Source organism: Pristiophorus japonicus, chromosome 4 (genome assembly GCF_044704955.1).
Source record: "Pristiophorus japonicus isolate sPriJap1 chromosome 4, sPriJap1.hap1, whole genome shotgun sequence".
Taxonomy (NCBI): domain Eukaryota; kingdom Metazoa; phylum Chordata; class Chondrichthyes; family Pristiophoridae; genus Pristiophorus; species Pristiophorus japonicus.
The window spans coordinates 232035869-232052075 of NC_091980.1; the positions used below are offsets into that span (position 1 = coordinate 232035869).

Here is a 16207-nt window from a genome sequence, read left to right on the forward strand (position 1 = left end):
GAAACTTCTTCACTCGGAGAATTGTGAACCTGTGGAATTCTCACCACAGAAAGTTATTGAGGCCAGTTCATTACATATATTCAAAAGGGAGTTAGATGTGGCCCTTATGGCTAAAGGGATCAAGGGATATGGAGAGAAAGCAGGAATGGGGTACTGAGGTTGCATGATCAGCCATGATGATATTGAATGGTGGTGCAGGCTCGAAGGGCTGAATAGCCTGCTCCTGCACCTATTTTCTATGTTTCTATGTTACAGAGCCATTCTTGGTGATGGACATTGACGTCCCCCACCTAGAGTACATTTTGTGCCCTTGCTACCCTCAGTGAATGTAGAGGCCGATGTTTGTCCTACTTGATAACATTCTCTTCATAATGATCCTGGGATCTTTACGAATTGAAGAGCTTTCTACACCTTATCCTTTTCTGCCCCGGTTCCCTTATTTTCCCGATACTATCCCTTTTGCTGAAACACCGAATTACCGAACCCTGGACACCATCATAAACTGCCCCAAATACACCGAAATGTTCGTTCGGAGCTGTCTGCTGTTCTGCTCAGTAATTTCCATTCAAAAAATGTATCTATTTTGTGCATTCAGAACTTAGGATGCAGAGGCTCCAGAAGTAACTCAAACAAATGCTCCAGCAGAGAAAAAGATGAGCTGAGTCATCATCATCATCATAGGCGGTCCCTCGAACGAGGATGACTTGCTTCCACGAGTTCACAGATGTTTCAATGAAGGACCCGATGTTCCAGTCCTGAGCTGAGTACCCCTCTGCTTTGACGGCCGTGACTCACATGCCTCCTGCTCCCTCAGATGGCCTGCACAATCACCCATCAAAAAACCTGCTGTTCCATATATTGCGATTGCATCTTGGCAGCATCCAGTCAGTCTCTAATATTTTTGTGGTCACTGTGTGCACTTTTGACCTCCTGTGGGCCATTACTCATTGCCTTCTCTCCCCACCCCCGGGTGAATAGAGTCAATTTCTCTTCCCACCCACAGCAAAAGCTGGCTGTATTTTCTCTGCCCGTGCTCCATTGTAGACTGGTTTCGGATGCATCAAGCCCCTTTTCCCTGCTAACCCGAATCCCCTTCCTTAACAGCTCGTTCCCCCACTGCTGCTCTTCCTCTGCCCTGATCCCCCGCCCCAATCCTGATTCCCCTTGTCAGCACTGCCCCGAGATCCACCCCTTCCTGTGTCTTGACCTACCCCTCCCTACTGGCAAAATTATGCAGTATTTGGCGCTCAAATGCACTGAGATAATTTTGCAGGCAGCGACACAGTTCACTAAACAGTTTTCCTCCTCGCTCCCATTTCTCTGTCCTCTACCTTGCATGTCTTTTCTAATCTTTAAAGATAAATAAAACGTATTTTATTAAATATTTATAATGAAAAGTAATCGCCCAACGTGGGGCTCGAACCCACGACCCTGGGATTAAGAGTCCCATGCTCTACCGACTGAGCTAGCCGGGCTATAAGAAGAAGTATGTGCACCCGGCCCTTTGTGTGCCATCACCCGTGAGGTCATCAGCAGTGAGCATCCCATTTAATCGGGTGTTCGGAGTGTGGACACTGCGGTCCGGTGTGGGGCTGGACACAGTGCCGGTTAGTGTGTGGCTTGTGTTCCAGCAGTGAGCAGATTTTGGGGCCATAATTGCTGAGCTGCCGCCTGGGACTTGAGCCTACGTCAGTGAAGGGAGGTGAAATATAAATCGAAAGATAGAAACAGCAGAAAATTCACTCAGGCTCTGGTGTTAAAGCAAATAAAAATTGCTTATGGCACACTCCCTTGTAAAACAAGTTAGGTCTGTAAATTTAATGGTTAATTGTGGTTAAATTCCAATATTTTTATTACACAATTAATGGATATTTAAATCTGAAATGCTGAGCATTTTTTTTTTAAAAATTCGTCCTTCGAGCCGGAATCGAACCAGCGACCTAAGGATGTCTCCATTAGTCCTACAGTCCTCCGCTCTACCAGCTGAGCTATCGAAGGGCGACTGGAAAACGAATTCTCAAAATGCACTAAAAATGTTAAAGTCATGTCCTGGTTGATGCGAAACTTTGTGTTTTGAAAGGGCCGACCCCGGATAGCTACTTTGTGCCCGCTGTTGCCGCAGCCGCGAGTCATGCATTTATAAAAGGGACCTTGGAGCACAATCTATTAAAAAAATTTGGTATGTACATTTGATGATTAATTATAGTTAAATTCCAACATTTTAACTACATAATTAATCGATTTTTTAATCTAAAAAATTGACAAAATAAATGAATTTGAGTTTATCCATATTCAACAAACTCTCCCCATCCATCCCACATACTGTATACAAAATATTGTTTACCACACTAAATGAGGGAATATTTTTAATGAAATGGATCTGCTATGACCATTACTATGTTTGAAAGAAAGTGTTCGTGGGAATGGATAATTTGGTTTGTCATTTGGTAGGGGTACAGCATCAATTAAGTGGTTTGGGGAAGTCGTGAGAAATTGGTGAGAAATTAAAAGACAGTGCAGAACAGGCAGTGGCATTCAGAAACAGAAATCATGGAGCACAAGCTCTGGAGGATGAAGAGCAAAGTAAGAGCCAAGAATAGGCCATTTAAAAAAGTTAGAGCTGGAATAGGGGTTGGAGGCTGAAGAGTGGAGTGAAGGCAGAGCCGAAAGTGAAACCAGAAGGAAATTATTTGCAATGGGGAGTAGGGCGAAGGCTGATGTTGCTCGAACGGCAATTTCGCTAGTCATGTGACTTGTAGTTGTCTGCGATGGTTCTTGAGTTAAATACCAAATGACACACTGGACAATGGCGTACCATTAATATTCGTTTAATACAGAAGAAGTACAAGACTCACTACTTATAACTACCCAATAGGTCTGGTCCGTACTAACACTGTTCCGTCAAGGATCTCTTCCCTGGCACCTACTTCTGTCGAGTGTTGCTCCTAGGTTCTCACTGCCTAGGTGGGGTTTCTCCTCCTGGTTTATACAATTCTATAATCTGTCCCATCTCCGTTGATGACAATTTGTCTGTGCCCTGGTGATTGGGTTATTCTAATTATAATATTTCCTTGATTACATTTTGTCTGTACCCTGTTGATTAGTATATTCTGTCCCATTGATTACATTTTGTCTGTACCCTGTTGATTAGTATATTCTAGTTACTGGCAGTGCTAAGGAAGCATGACTAATCAAATTTCAATTGTTAATTCATTTTATGTTCAAGGCACCTTAACCTTACTCTCGGGGGTCTTTCCATTTTATGTTGCTATAGCTTGCATATTTCCACAGCTGATTAGTTGCGAGCTATGAGAGGGAACAACAGGCCAATTTATACATTTTAACGCCAAGAGCCGAACCAAGGCTGAATTGAGAACAAGGTGAAAACAGCCAAAAGAGGAAAGAAAAGCAGCAGGCGGCTGGGCGAATACCTTTGAATGTTTACCTATCCCTGTTGTTGGCCACTGGGAAAGTCATCGCTGGAATCCTCCTTAACCGTCTTCTCCTTGTGACTGAAGAGCTCTTCCCAGTGTCACAATGCGGATTCCGTCCACCTACGGGGTATAACGGACATGATCTTCATGGCACAACAACTACAAGAGAAATACAGGGAACAACAGCAACCCTTGTACATGCCCTTCTTTGATCTCACAAAGGCCTTTGACACTGTTAACCGCGAGGGACTATGGAGCTTCCTCCTCTGTTTTGGCTGTACTCTGCCTGCTCCATGACGACATGCAAGCTGCGATCCTGACCAACGGATCCACCACAGACCCAATCCATGTCCGGACTGGGGTCAAGCTGGGCTGCGTCATCATGCCAACCCTCTTCTCGATCTTCCTCGCTGTAATGCTCCATCTCACGCTCAACAAGCTCTCTGCTGGAGTCGAACTAAACTATAGAACCAGTGGGAACCTGTTCAACCTTTGTCACCTCCAGGCTAGATCCAAGACTGTCCCATCCTCTGTCATCGAACTTGTTGTGTATAGAAGAACTCCACAAGGCTGAGTACTGTGAGCTAAAATTAGTGTGACCTTAGTCTTCTTTATTATAACTCCAGAGTGCCTAAACAACATGGCAGTCAACCTTTTATACTGGCCCTGCACGTGTGTGCAGGTGACCATTAGGATCCAACAGTCATGCCCTCTGGTGGCAAGAATTACATAGTTACATACATAACATCACTCCCCCCGCGTAAAGTCTTCGGTACAAGTTATTTAAGTTATTTACAAGATGAAGCAATCCAGGGCCTTTCGCTCCCTGGTTGATCATCTAAGTTCAAACCCTGGCATGTGTGGCCAGACCACTGCTGCACTGCACCGCGGCTGGTCTGACCGGATTTTCAGGAACGGTAGGTTCATCCTCGTGATTGACAATGAGGTCAATTGCTGGTTGGGTGTGTCTTGGTGGATCATCGATGGTGATGTTCTCTTCAAGTCATTCCTGGTTGTCAGCAAATCGCAATTTGGTCTGATCTAAATGCTTTCTGCACATTTGGCCATTTAACAGTTTGATTATAAACACCCTATTCCCTTCCTTGGCCAAAACAGTGCCAGCAAGCCACCTGGGACCATGACTGTAATTCAGGACAAACACAGGGTTGTTAACATCAATGTCACGTGAAACAGCCGCGCGATAGTGGTACATGTTCTGCCGATGTCGCCGGGTTTCCACATGATCATTAAGATCCGGGTGGACTCGGGAGAGCCTGGTTTTGAGGGCTCTCTTCATTAACAATACTGCCGGGGGAACCCCAGTGAGCGAGTGGGGTCGCGTACAGTAACTGACCAGAATGCGAGACGAGCGAGTCTGCAGGGAGCCGTCCGTCACGCGTTTCATGCTCTGCTTGATTGTTTGGACTGCCTGCTCCACTTGACCGTTAGACGCGAGCTTAAACGGAGCAGACCTGACATGCTTGATGCCATTGCGGATCATAAACTCATTGAATTCCAAGCTGGTGAAACACGGTCCATTGTCACTGACAAGGATGTCGGGCAAGGCATGGGTGGCGAACATGGCCCGGAGACTTTCAATGGTGGATGTGCTGGATGACATGATTACTCATTCAATCCATTTGGAGTAAGTGTCCACAATGACTAAAAACATCTTTCCTAGAAAGGGGCTGGCAAAATCTACGTGGATCCTGGGCCACGGTTTGGAGGGTCATGAGCAGACTCAGTGGAGCCTCCCTTGCTGCATTGCTCAGTTGCGAGCAAGTGTTGCATTGATGCATGCATGACTCCAAGTCCGAGTCAATGCTGGGCCACCAAACATGCGACCTGGCAATTGCCTTCATCATGACAATGCCTGGTTGGGTACTGTGTAGATCGCATATAAATGTTTCCCTGCCTTTTTTGGCAAAACCACATGATTAGAAACATAGAAAATAGGTGCAGGAGCAGGCCATTCAGCCCTTCTAGCCTGCACCGCCATTCAATGAGTTCATGGCTGAACATGAAAGTTCAGTACCCCCTTCCTGCTTTCTCGCCATACCCCTTGATCCCCCGAGTAGTAAGGACTTCATCTAACTCCCTTTTGAATATATTTAGTGAATTGGCCTCAACTACTTTCTGTGGTAGAGAATTCCACAGGTTCACCACTCTCTGGGTGAAGAAGTTTCTCCTCATCTCGGTCCTAAATGGCTTACCCCTTATCCTTAGACTGTGACCCCTTGTTCTGGACTTCCCCAACATTGGGAACAATCTTCCTGCATCTAACCTGTCTAAACCCGTCAGAATTTTAAACGTTTCTATGAGGTCCCCTCTCATTCTTCTGAACTCCAGTGAATACAAGCCCAGTTGATCCAGTCTTTCTTGATAGGTCAGTCCCACCATCCCGGGAATCAGTCTGGTGAATCTTCGCTGCACTCCCTCAATAGCAAGAATGTCCTTCCTCAAGTTAGGAGACCAAAACTGTACACAATACTCCAGGTGTGGCCTCACCAAAGCCCTGTACAACTGTAGCAACACCTCCCTGCCCCTGTACTCAAATCCCCTTGCTATGAAGGCCAACATGCCATTTGCTTTCTTAACAGCCTGCTGTACCTGCATGCTAACCTTCAATGACTGATGTACCACGACACCCAGGTCTCGTTGCACGTTCCCTTTTCCTAATCTGTCACCATTCAGATAATAGTCTGTCTCTCTGTTTTTACCACCAAAGTGGATAACCTCACATTTATCCACATTATACTTCATCTGCCATTCATTTGCCCACTCACCTAACCTATCCAAGTCACTCTGCAGCCTCATAGCATCCTCCTCGCAGCTCACACTGCCACCCAACTTCGTGTCATCCGCAAATTTGGAGATACTACATTTAATCCCCTCGTCTAAATCATTAATGTACAATGTAAACAGCTGGGGCCCCAGCACAGAACCTTGCAGTACCCCACTAGTCACTGCCTGCCATTCTGAAAAGTACCCATTTACTCCTACTCTTTGCTTCCTGTCTGACAACCAGTTCTCAATCCATGTCAACACACTACCCCCAATCCCATGTGCTTTAACTTTGCACATTAATCTCTTGTGTGGGACCTTGTCGAAAGCCTTCTGAAAGTCCAAATATACCACATCAACTGGTTCTCCTTTGTCCACTTTACTGGAAACATCCTCAAAAAATTCCAGAAGATTTGTCAAGCATGATTTCCCTTTCACAAATCCATGCTGACTTGGACCTATCATGTCACCATTTTCCAAATGCGCTGCTATGACATCCTTAATAATTGATTCCATCATTTTACCCACTACTGAGGTCAGGCTGACCGGTCTATAATTCCCTGTTTTCTCTCTCCCTCCTTTTTTAAAAAGTGGGGTTACATTGGCTACCCTCGACTCGATAGGAACTGATCCAGAGTCAATGGAATGTTGGAAAATGACTGTCAATGCATCCGCTATTTCCAAGGCCACCTCCTTAAGTAATCTGGGATGCAGACCATCAGGCCCTGGGGATTTATCGGCCTTCAATCCCATCAATTTCCCCAACACAATTTCCCGACTAACAAAGATTTCCCTCAGTTCCTCCTCCTTACTAGACCCTCTGACCTCTTTTATATCCGGAAGGTTGTTTGTGTCCTCCTTAGTGAATACCGAACCAAAGTACTTGTTCAATTGGTCTGCCATTTCTTTGTTCCCCGTTATGACTTCCCCTGATTCTGACTGCAGGGGACCTACGTTTGTCTTTACTAACCTTTTTCTCTTTACATACCTATAGAAACTTTTGCAATCCGCCTTAATGTTCCCTGCAAGCTTCTTCTCATACTCCCTTTTTCCTGCCTTAATCAAACCCTTTGTCCTCCTCTGCTGAGTTCTAAATTTCTCCCAGTCCCCGGGTTCGCTGCTATTTCTGGTCAATTTGTATGCCACTTCCTTGGCTTTAATACTATCCCTGATTTCCCTTGATAGCCACGCTTGAGCCACCTTCCCTTTTTTATTTTTACGCCAGACAGGAATGTACAATTGTTGTAATTCATCCATGCGGTCTCTAAATGTCTGCCATTGCCCATCCACAGTCAACCCCTTCAGTATCATTCGCCAATCTATCCTAGCCAATTCCCGCCTCATACCTTCAAAGTTACCCTTCTTTAAGTTCTGGACTATGGTCTCTGAATTAACTGTTTCATTCTCCATCCTAATGCAGAATTCCACCATATTATGGTCACTCTTCCCCAAGGGGCCTCGCACAATGAGATTGCTAATTAATCCTCTCTCATTACACAACACCCAGTCTAAGATGGCCTCCCCCCTAGTTGGTTCCTCGACATATTGGTCTAGAAAACCATCCCTTATGCACTCCAGGAAATCCTCCTCCACCGTATTGCTTCCAGTTTGGTTAGCCCAATCTATGTGCATATTAAAGTCACCCATTATAACTGCTGCACCTTTATTGCATGCACCCCTAATTTCCTGTTTGATGCCCTCCCCAACATCACTACTACTGTTTGGAGGTCTGTACACAACTCCCACTAACGTTTTTTGCCCTTTGGTGTTCTGCAGCTCTACCCATATAGATTCCACATCATCCAAGCTAATGTCTTTCCTAACTATTGCATTAATCTCCTCTTTAACCAGCAATGCTACCCCACCTCCTTTTCCTTCTATTCTATCCTTCCTGAATGTTGAATACCCCTGGATGTTGAGTTCCCAGCCCTGATCATCCTGGAGCCACGTCTCCGTAATCCCAATCACATCATATTTGTTAACATCTATTTGCACAGTTAATTCATCCACCTTATTGCGGATACTCCTTGCATTAAGACACAAAGCCTTCAGGCTTGTTTTTTTAACAACCTTTGTCCTTTTAGAATTTTGCTGTACAGTGGCCCTTTTTGTTCTTTGCCTTGGGTTTCTCTGCCCTCCACTTTTCCTCATCTCCTTTCTGTCTTTTGCTTTTGCCTCCTTTTTGTCTCCCTCTGTCTCCCTGCATTGGTTCCCATCCCCCTGCCATATTAGTTTAACTCCTCCCCAACAGCACTAGCAAACACTCCCCCTTGGACATTGGTTCCGGTCCTGCCCAGGTGCAGACCATCCGGTTTGTACTGGTCCCACCTCCCCCAGAACCGGTTCCAATGCCCCAGGAATTTGAATCCCTCCCTGTTGCACCACTACTCAAGCCACGTATTCATCTGCGCTATCCTGCGATTCCTACTCTGACTAGCACGTGGCACTGGTAGCAATCCCGAGATTACTACTTTTGAGGTCCTACTTTTTAATTTAGCTCCTAGCTCCTTAAATTCGTTTCGTAGGACCTCATCCCTTTTTTTTACCTATGTCGTTGGTACCAATGTGCACCACGACAACTGGCTGTTCTCCCTCCCATTTCAGAATGTCCTGCACCCGCTCCGAGACATCCTTTACCCTTGCACCAGGGAGGCAACATACCATCCTGGCGTCTCGGTTGCGGCCGCAGAAACGCCTATCTATTCCCCTCACCATTGAATCCCCTATCACTATCGCGCTCCCACTCTTTTTCCTGCCCTCCTGTGCAGCAGAGCCAGCCCCATAAGAGACAATCTGACTGGATGGACATTTCATCCTTGCATCGGTGAAATGGCTTAATTTCATCTTGCACTTCCCCGGGAACGGCTGACCAGTTCCCATTTAGGACGCAACTCTTTACTAATGATAGCATGGGATCCTGGTTGGTCCAAGTCCTGATCTGGCGAACTGTGACGGGTGACCCCTCATTCTCAAAAGCATCCATGACCAGTAGCAAGTCTGCGGGCTGTGCCATTTCAACCCCAGTGGTGGGTAATGGTAGCCAGCTGAGAGCATCGGCACAGTTTTCAGTGCCTGGTCTGTGGCGGATAACATAGTCATAAGCGGATAATGTTAATGCCCATCTTTGGATGCGGGACAAAGCATTGGTATTTATACCTTTGCTCTGTGAAAGCAGTGAAATGAGCGGCTTGTGGTCAGTTTCAAACTCAAACCGAAGTCCAAATAGGTATTGGTGCATTTTCTTAACCCTATATACACATGTTAACGCCTCTTTCTCAACCATGCTACAGGTTCTTTCAGCCTTAGACAGACTTCTAGGCGCGTATGTAACTGGTTGGAGATTGCCTGATACATTGGCTTGCTGTAACACACAGCCGACCCCGTACGATGAGGCGTCACAAGCTAGTACTAAACATTTACATGGGTCATAGTGTACAAGTAACTTATTTGAACATAGCAGGTTCCTGGCCTTCTCAAAGGCTGTGTCTTGAGATTTGCCCCAAACCCAGTCGTCACCCTTACGTAGCAACATGTGCAAAGGCTCTAACAATGTGCTCAACCCGGGTAGAAAGTTGCTGAAATAGTCGAGGAGTCCCAGGAACGAACGCAGCTCCGTCACATTCTGTGGTCTGGGTGCATTCTTGATGGCCTCTGTCTTTGAGTCTGTGGTCCTGATGCCGTTTGCTGTAATCTTTCTCCCCAAAAATTCGACTTCTGGCGTCAGAAAAAAACACTTGGAGCGTTTCAGCCTGAGTCCCACTCTGTCTAGGCGATTTAGAACTTCTTCCAGGTTGTATAGATGTTCGATGGTGTCACAACCGGTGATCAGAATGTTGTCTTGAAACACAACGGTGTGCGGAACAGATTTCAGCAAACTCTCCATGTTTCTCTGGAAAATGGCTGCAGCCGAGCGAATCCCGAAAGGGCACCTATGGTATATAAACAGCTCTTTGTGTGTGTTGATGCACGTCAATCTTTTTGAAGATTCAGCCAGCTCTTCTGTCATGTAGGCGGAGGTTAGGTCCAACTTGGTGAACGATTTCCCCCCCTCTAACATTGCAAATAGGTCATCCACCTTGGGCAGCGGGTACTGGTCCTGTAGTGCGACTTGGTTAATCGTTACCTTGTAGTCTCCGCAGATTCTGACCGTGCCATCGCTTTTCAACACTGGAACAATTGGACTGGTCCACTCGTTGAACTCGACTGGCGATATGATTCCTTCGCATTGGAGTCTGTCCAATTCGAACTCGACTTTCTCCCTCATCATGTACGGAACTGCCCGAGCCTTGTGATGGATGGGCTGTGCATCAGGGCCTAGATGGGTCTGCACCTTGGCGCCTGTGAAGTTGCCGATGCCTGGCACTTGAGCATACAAGGCGTCATCCACTGAAGATAGTGCTTTGATGTCGTTCCAATTCCATCTAATCTTTTTTAGCCAGCTTCTGCCGAGCAGCGTTGGGCCATTGCCTGGAACAATCCACAATGATAGGTCATGCACAGCTCCATCATGTGATACCTTCACTGCCGCACTTCCAATGACTGGCATGAGCTCGTTGGTGTAGGTACACAGCTTTGCATTAATCAGGCTCAATATGGGCCTTTGTGCTTTATTGCCTCACAGTTTCTCGAAAGCCTTCTGGCTCATTATTGACTGACTCGCACCTGTGTCCAACTCCATGGATACTGGAACTCCATTTAATTTGACCTTCAACATTATAGGAGGGCTCATGGTGGTGAAGTTATGTACCCCACACACTTCTTCCTCGGGTTGAGCTGCCTGTGCTGCGTGATCCACGCCGGATCGATCATCCCCTGCCACGTGATATGTCGCAGCACATTTGCACATTTGCTGAAGTTGCCCCATCGTTGCGCAGCCTTTGCACACGTAGTGCTTGAATCGACATTGATGGGCCCGATGATTACCCCTGCAGTGCCAACACGGTGCTAATGGATTCACTTTCACCTCCGATGGTGGACTCTGAGTGATCACAGGTCTTGCAGCCACAGACGTATAGGCCCTGCCAAATGCAGTTCAGCCTGCTAGCGATGTCATTTTATGCCCAGTACTTGCCGGTGAGCTCCGATGTTGAAAAGATATCTGTTTGGTGTTATCATCCGTGGCCATGCATGCCTGGGCGATCGCGATGGCCCTGCTCAGGTCTAGGGTATCGGCAGCCATCAGCTTTCGAGGAATGACCTCGTGGCTGATGCCCAGCATGAAAAAGTCCCACAGCATTTGCCCCAATGCAGCTCCAAAATTGTGAGGCTTCTCAGGTCAGCGACATAATCTGCTACGTCCTGGCCCCCGGAGCGATGGTGCGTGTAAAAATGATACCTGGCCATGAGGATACTCTCCTTCGGCTTGAGGTGATCCCGAACCAGCATGCACAATGCTGTATACTTCTTCTCCGTTGGTTTTGTTGGTGCAAGCAGATTCTTGATGAAGCCGTATATTTTAGGCCCACAGCTGGTGAGGAGAACCGCCCTGCGCTTGGCCGCGTTAGTGTCTCCTTCCAGCTCTTTGGCCACGAAGTACTGGTCGAGATGCCCTCTACATCACCCTCTACGAATCTCTCTAATTCCAACGGCAGCCATGGTTGCGTGAAGGTTCGTATTCTGTTACTCGTCACCAGTTGTTGTGTATAGAAGAACTCCATGAGGCTGAGTACTGTGAGCTCAACTTAGTGTGACCTTAGTCTTCTTTATTACAACTCCAGAGTGCCTAAACAACATGGCAGCCAACCTTTTATACTGGCCCTGCACATGTGTGCAGGTGACCATTAGGACTCCAACAGTCGTGCCCTCTGGTGGCAAGTATTATATAGTTATATACATAACAGAACAATAGTACACGTCCCAGGGCCTGATGGACTGCATCCCAGAGTACTTAAGGAGGTGGCCTTAGAAATAGCAGATGCATTGACAGTCATTTTCCAACATTCCATTGACTCTGGATCAGTTCCTATGGAGTGGAGGGTAGCCAATGTAACCCCACTTTTTAAAAAAGGAGGGAGAGAGAAAACAGGGAATTATAGACCGGTCAGCCTGACCTCAGTAGTGGGTAAAATGATGGAATCAATTATTAAGGATGTCATAGCAGTGCATCTGGAAAATGGTGACATGATAGGTCCAAGTCAGCATGGATTTGTGAAAGGGAAATCATGCTTGACAAATCTTCTGGAATTTTTTGAGGATGTTTCCAGTAAAGTGGACAAAGGAGAACCTGTTGATGTGGTATATTTGGACTTTCAGAAGGCTTTCGACAAGGTCCCACACAAGAGATTAATGTGCAAAGTTAAAGCACATGGGATTGGGGGTAGTGTACTGACGTGGATTGAGAACTGGTTGTCAGACAGGAAGCAAAGAGTAGGAGTAAATGGGGACTTTTCAGAATGGCAGGCAGTGACTAGTGGGGTGCCGCAAGGTTCTGTGCTGGGGCCCCAGCTGTTTACATTGTACATTAATGATTTAGACGAGGGGATTAAATGCAGTATCTCCAAATTTGCGGATGACACTAAGTTGGGTGGCAGTGTGAGCTGCGAGGAGGATGCTATTAGGCTGCAGAGTGACTTGGATAGGTTAGGTGAGTGGGCAAATGCATGGCAGATGAAGTATAATGTGGATAAATGTGAGGTTATCCACTTTGGTGGTAAAAACAGAGAGACAGACTATTATCTGAATGGTGAAAGATTAGGAAAAGGGAAGGTGCAACGAGACCTGGGTGTCATGGTACATCAGTCGTTGAAGGTTAGCATGCAGGTACAGCAGGCGGTTAAGAAAGCAAATGGCATGTTGGCCTTCATAGCGAGGGGATTTGAATACAGGGGCAGGGAGGTGTTGCTACAGTTGTACAGGGCCTTGGTGAGGCCACACCTGGAGTATTGTGTACAGTTTTGGTCTCCTAACTTGAGGAAGGACATTCTTGCTATTGAGGGAGTGCAGCGAAGATTCACCAGACTGATTCCCGGGATGGCGGGACTGACCTATCAAGAAAGACTGGATCAACTGGGCTTGTATTCACTGGAGTTCAGAAGAATGAGAGGGGACTTCATAGAAACGTTTAAAATTGTGACGGGTTTAGACAGGTTAGATGCAGGAAGAATGTTCCCAATGTTGGGGAAGTCCAGAACCAGGGGTCACAGTCTGAGGATAAGGGGTAAGCCATTTAGGACCGAGATGAGGAGAAACTTCTTCACCCAGAGAGTGGTGAACCTGTGGAATTCTCTACCACAGAAAGTAGTTGAAGCCAATTCACTAAATATATTCAAAAGGGAGTTAGATGAAGTCCTTACTACTCGGGGGATCAAAGGGTATGGCGAGAAAGCAGGAAGGGGGTACTGAAGTTTCATGTTCAGCCATGAACTCATTGAATGGCGGTGCAGGCTAGAAGGGCTGAATGGCCTGCTCCTGCACCTATTTTCTATGTTTCTATGAACAACGCTTGCGTCTGCGCACATTCAGAGGCTGAACTCCAAGCCATCGTCAGCATCTTCACCGAGGCATACGAAAGCATGGGCTTTACACGAAACATCCATCAAAAAAAGATCCTCCACCAACCTGACCCCGCCACACAGCACTGCCCCCCAGTCATCAAAATCCATGGCGCGGCCTTGGACAACGTGGACCACTTTCCATACATCAGGAGCCTACTATCAGCAAGGGCAGACATCGACGATGAGGTCCAACACCGCCTCCAGTGCGCCAGCGCAGCCTTCGGTCATCTGAGGAAGAGAGTATTCGAAGACCAGGACTTCAAATCTGGCACCAAGCCTATGGTCTACAGGGCTGTAATAATACCTGTCTTCCGATATGGCTCAGAGACATGGACCATCTACAGTAGACACGTTTGCCGGGCGCAGACTTTGCAGTGCTACGATGTTTGGATGACAAGTAATCCATTGTCAGATTTTGCATTGTATTTTTCAATCTTCTGTAAAGAGCCAGACCTTATAAAGTGCGGGCTGTGCACCGAGAAATTATGAAATACCGACCTGTTGTGGGGGGCAGGATATCTCTATGTGAACCCACATCAGCTTATACCAGATTGACTACAGAGAATCCCTTTCCGCTATGTGCATTATTGTCGCCCGGCTAGCTCAGTCGGTAGAGCATGGGACTCTTAATCCCAGGGTCGTGGGTTCGAGCCCCACGTTGGGCGGTTAATTTTTTTTTGAATCATGTACTTTTTACTGAATTTTACCAACACATTTAAATATAAAGTTTTAATGTGTGAAATGTATTTTTGATGATTTCTTCCAGAGCCTTTTCTATACAAACCAGTTAATCTGCAGTGGCAGAATTCAGGCCAGGGCTGGCGGCGGGAGGGCCGATCCTCCCCGATGATAGGTACCACCTCAGAGTGCAAGTCCCTCTTTATTTCAGGCACGCGTCGAGGATGGTTTAATTCTAATAGCTTCTATTAATTCAGAAATGATTCCGCGCCTCCGGGTCCCGCTAGCCTTGACTTTCTCTGGGGTGCCAGCTGGAGATTTCCCCCCGACCCCCAATGAAGGCAGCTTGGTGCCGCCCGTAGTCGCCGCTCTGCCGGTTGCTATGGTAGCGGCTCGGCGTCTGCTGGCGAGGCCGCACGGGAGAGACGGGCCATCCCGCGGGTTATTGCAGGTCTCAGAGATGGACTGCTCATTTGAAGAGAAAATGGAGCTGATCACTTCTGCATTCATCTCCCTGAATGTACTGGAGCAGAATGAAGTGTTGTCGCGGTTGTTCCGTGTGTGTCAGGTAAAGATGTTGGCGGAGAGTCTCTGATTCAGGCCTGCCTTACCTTTCGGAAGTATAATGCAAAACGGTTGGTTAACATACTTAATTATCCAAACAAAACCTATTCGGATTATACACAATCAAGATGTTGTTCACTGTAATCTTTTGGAAGTATTACTAATATTTTCTTGTCGCCTGTTTTGAGTTTTCTGCTGGAAAGATAACACATAATCATATTTTTTAAAATATAAAATATACAACGTGGAGCATGGAAAATATTCACAAGTGCGTTTCTCACATAGTTGTCGGCAGTAGCACCGCTTGGTCACAATTACTGTTCTCTGAAAAAAATGCGTTCAACGCGCCAACCTTTTGTCATTTAAATGTTTTATCATGCCAGCTTCTGATCCATTGTAAGTTTTTACATTTAATGTGTGCCTACTAGAAGCTGTGAGTTGCATTTTGGTGGTCTTCATGTTTATTTAAAGGATCCATCCTCTATGAATGAGTTAATGCAGCTGTGCCATGGCTGGGATGGCAGCAACACCCCAAACAGCAATCCACGTGCCCCTGCAGTTTGTTTTGGAGGAAGCTGGTAAGAGAGTGGCACTATGGTGCCTAGCAGGTGAAGGAAAATAAGCGTGGGTATAAGGAATAATAGTGTGAGAATAGAAGGAAGTTGACTTTATTGTGAGCCTTGTCTTTTATTCAAGGTGGCGAGCAGCAGGTATGCAGTCGGGGGAATTTTACTATGTGCTATTGAATCGTTATTAGCAGCTCAGGAGAGGGCAGGACACATTTCTTTAGTAGGTGTCAAGGGGCTTGTGGTTGTCGCTGCTCACCTGCCTCCAAATAAGCCATTTTGCAAAGGAAAGATCCACAGTACTGAACACAGCTTTCAGTGGCAAGTGAAAAAAATGAACTGCATTCTGCAACAAATACTGAGCAGCAAAAAAAAATTGTTAAATTCCAGATGTCAAAAATAATGACCTTTCTTAACAATATCAGCCTGTACTTAAAGATAGATAACATCTTAATAGCAGATCAAAAATCAGCAGCTCCAGGTTGTAATGGAACAACTTGATCTGACCTGCACCCAGCACTGTTAGAAGAAATCTGCATACAAAGTCCCCTGAAATTCATTTTCATGTATTGCTGGATCCTCTTTGGTACAGATATCAGAAATGACAGAGAATTTTGGGGTGCAGTGTTTTTTAAGAACAGAATGGGAGCAAAGGAATAGTGCCCATTTTTAGGGCAGTATTTGGGAG

The 16207-nt window shown here is 46.3% G+C and overlaps 1 protein-coding gene and 3 non-coding genes across 8 annotated transcripts in view; 2 read left to right on the forward strand and 2 right to left on the reverse strand.

Annotated features, from left to right (window-relative positions):
• Window positions 1–16207, forward strand: part of LOC139263300 (F-box/WD repeat-containing protein 7-like) — a 237005-nt gene that overhangs the window by 125846 nt on the left and 94952 nt on the right. The window contains exon 1 of one of the 5 annotated variants that reach the window (XM_070879150.1): window positions 14797–14957. The exons of the other annotated variants lie outside the window; for them this stretch is intronic. Within the exon in view, the coding sequence (XP_070735251.1) occupies window positions 14850–14957 (108 nt within the window). The 5' untranslated portion in view covers window positions 14797–14849. Of the gene's footprint in view, window positions 1–14796; window positions 14958–16207 lie in introns of those variants that run through there. 5 annotated transcript variants of the gene reach the window in all.
• trnak-cuu (transfer RNA lysine (anticodon CUU)) lies at window positions 1403–1475 on the reverse strand. The gene has a single exon. It is a non-coding gene; the product is annotated as a tRNA-Lys (tRNA).
• On the reverse strand, window positions 1913–1998 carry trnay-gua (transfer RNA tyrosine (anticodon GUA)). The gene is given in 2 exon segments: window positions 1913–1948; window positions 1962–1998. It is a non-coding gene; the product is annotated as a tRNA-Tyr (tRNA).
• On the forward strand, window positions 14304–14376 carry trnak-cuu (transfer RNA lysine (anticodon CUU)). Its single transcript has one exon. It is a non-coding gene; the product is annotated as a tRNA-Lys (tRNA).